The sequence below is a fragment of the Hevea brasiliensis genome, chromosome 4 (genome assembly GCF_030052815.1).
Source record: "Hevea brasiliensis isolate MT/VB/25A 57/8 chromosome 4, ASM3005281v1, whole genome shotgun sequence".
In the NCBI taxonomy this organism is placed as follows: domain Eukaryota; kingdom Viridiplantae; phylum Streptophyta; class Magnoliopsida; order Malpighiales; family Euphorbiaceae; genus Hevea; species Hevea brasiliensis.
The window spans coordinates 110,560,087-110,562,635 of NC_079496.1; the positions used below are offsets into that span (position 1 = coordinate 110,560,087).

The following is a 2,549-nucleotide window of genomic DNA, read 5'->3' on the forward strand; positions in this document are numbered from 1 at the left end:
AAAATTAAAAATTAAAAAACAATAAATCCTAATGTAAAGGCATTGCATTTAGCTAGTGGCTTCATGGAAAATACATATCAACGCCATAACATAACCATTAAGCTTCTGATAATAAGTAACCGAAAACATTTGTGGATGGATTTGTAATTTAGACAGAGAAGGGGCCCAGTTTGATTGCATTTAATTGGGCCCAGCGACCCATTAAACTGGGTTTGTTTCAAGATCCAGAATCTTCGAGGCAGCATTACCCGGTTTCCGTCCATACGGGTATAATAACTGACCCGTTTTAAGAGCGGTGCTGAGCGCTGAGAAGAGTGAGAAGCGCGTGAAACACTAACAAAATTCTAGAACTCTCTTGTCAATTGATAAAACCTATTCTCAAACCAACATTCACCGCTTTTAGGGTTCTATCTTCTACACTCCTCTGTACAACTTCGTTTCCTAGCAAATCCTACAACGCCACTCAACTCTTCCCTCCTCCCAATCCCATAATCTAAGGTATTTTTGTTGATAAACGTACTCTGATTTTTCTTTTGTTTCATTGATTTTGTCGATTTTAATCTGTTATTGTTTGCTTTGGTGTCTAGGATTAGGTCCAGAAATGGCCACAACTCAGCTCACAGCGTCCTCAGTTTCAGTTTCAGCTAGAAACTTGGCGTCTTTTGAAGGTTTAAGACCTTCCACAGTCAAATTTGCATCTTTCGGGACATTGAGGGCGGGTGCTCTTGCTCAACGATCTTTTCGGGGCTTGGTCGTGAAAGCGGCTACTTTGGTAGCCCCAAAGGTATATTCGTTATCTAGTGTGGAGCTCTGTAGTCTATTTATCTAGTATATGGATTATTATTTTGCTTTGGTCAAATGAGATTTGGTGGATTTTGGTTGGAGAAACTTTTGTACTTGGGCTTCTTGCCTTTTACTGAATTGGGAAGCTTAAAGTAGATTTAGAATTCTAATGGTTTTGGAAGCCAGCGTTTGTCTGTGATTTTTAATTGTGAGATGTTTGAGAAATCCTTCACGGCCCCTGCTATTCCCTTTATGATGGTGTGGAATTTAACTTTTTGTAGCATTCCATAGCCAACATACGCTTCTTTGATAATTTTGAGTTGATAGGTAGCTCTAGTTTGAGCTATAATGGTTTTGTCAGCTTATCTTACAAAATAGTCTTGAATTTTTGTAGTACACTTCGATTAAGCCTTTGGGTGATAGAGTGCTAGTTAAGATTAAGGTCGCAGAGGAGAAGACTGATGGTGGGATCTTACTTCCAACCTCTGCGCAAACAAAGCCTCAAGGAGGTGAGGTTGTTGCTGTTGGAGAGGGGAAGACAATTGGGAAGACCAAACTTGACATTTCTATTAAGGTAATCTTTTATGGATTTTTGACGTATTCCTATTTGTTTGCTTTCTGTTGTACATTACAGTTTCATTTACATGGTATTTGCTTCTGCATGTGTAGACTGGCACCCAGGTAGTTTATTCCAAGTATGCAGGGACTGAGGTGGAGTTCAATGGTTCAAGTCATCTTATATTGAAGGAGGATGATATCGTCGGTATACTCGAGACGGATGATATCAAGGATCTCAAGCCATTGAATGATAGAGTATTTATAAAGGTTTGTTAACCCTTCCACTATCCATTATTTTTGTATGTTTTAATAGTCAGATTCTCACTGTTTTATTTCTTATTACTATTCATAGTTGCACAATTGTTTGAGGGGCTAAGGGCAAATAATCTTGGGATTGTTTGGATTTGATTGCAGGTAGCCGAGGCTGAGGAGAAGACTTCTGGAGGCTTGTTGCTGACAGAGGCAACCAAAGAGAAACCTTCTATTGGCACTGTAAGATGAGGCATCTTTGGAAGTTTTTTGTTAATATATAACTAAAAAGTTGATTTATGCGTCTCATCTTATGTTTTCTGGGTTGTGTAAAACAGTTAGTAGCAGTTGGGCCCGGAACTGTTGATGAGGAAGGCAACAGGAAACCCCTATCCGTCTCCCCGGGAAACACAGTCTTGTACTCAAAGTATGCAGGAAATGACTTTAAGGGAAGTGATGGTACCAACTACATTGCACTAAGGGCTTCTGATGTGATGGCAGTGCTCTCTTAGTTAATCTTTTTCGTGTTTTCATGTGTTGCTGAATTTTGTGGTTGAGTTGCCTCAAGGCATATGGATTATAAATGTAGTTTTTGAGTATAAATTGATTACCGCTCCACTGTTGTGAGCGGAATTCTAGCGCAAATTTCTTTTTTGGAATTTGAGGCTCGTATTCAGTCATTTTGGAGTGAAGCTGTGTTTTGAATGCTAATCTTTAGGCGCTAGGCGATCAGCTTAGCGGTGTAAACGAAGCGGGTCGAACTCAGGCTGCTTTTTTACTGCTGTTTTTTTTTTTTTAAAACATAAATTTCATTAAATTAAAATGGATCATGATGAACGGAGTGGATTCATATTTAACGTGATTAGATGGTTTTTAACAATGTAAAATATCTTATTTACATTTTATATTTTATCAGGTAAAAGTTTGCTTTCATTCTTTACTCTTTTCTTTTTTTCAAT

General features: G+C 38.4%; 1 protein-coding gene across 2 annotated transcripts; it reads left to right on the plus strand.

Moving 5' to 3' along the window:
• The first annotated feature begins 314 nt into the window (after window positions 1-314).
• On the plus strand, window positions 315-2,270 carry LOC110644579 (20 kDa chaperonin, chloroplastic). Of its 2 annotated transcripts, none has more exons than XM_021797429.2 (6): window positions 315-498; window positions 594-784; window positions 1,178-1,357; window positions 1,453-1,608; window positions 1,756-1,833; window positions 1,929-2,270. In XM_021797429.2, exons 2-6 carry the CDS (start codon window positions 602-604, stop codon window positions 2,100-2,102), a joined length of 771 nt encoding a protein of 256 aa, XP_021653121.2. In that variant the 5' UTR covers window positions 315-498; window positions 594-601; the 3' UTR covers window positions 2,103-2,270. The 2 variants fall into 2 exon arrangements, with proteins under 2 accessions (XP_021653121.2, XP_021653122.2); XM_021797430.2 differs by having other exon boundaries at window positions 339-498; window positions 588-784.
• Window positions 2,271-2,549: the final 279 nt, after the last annotated feature.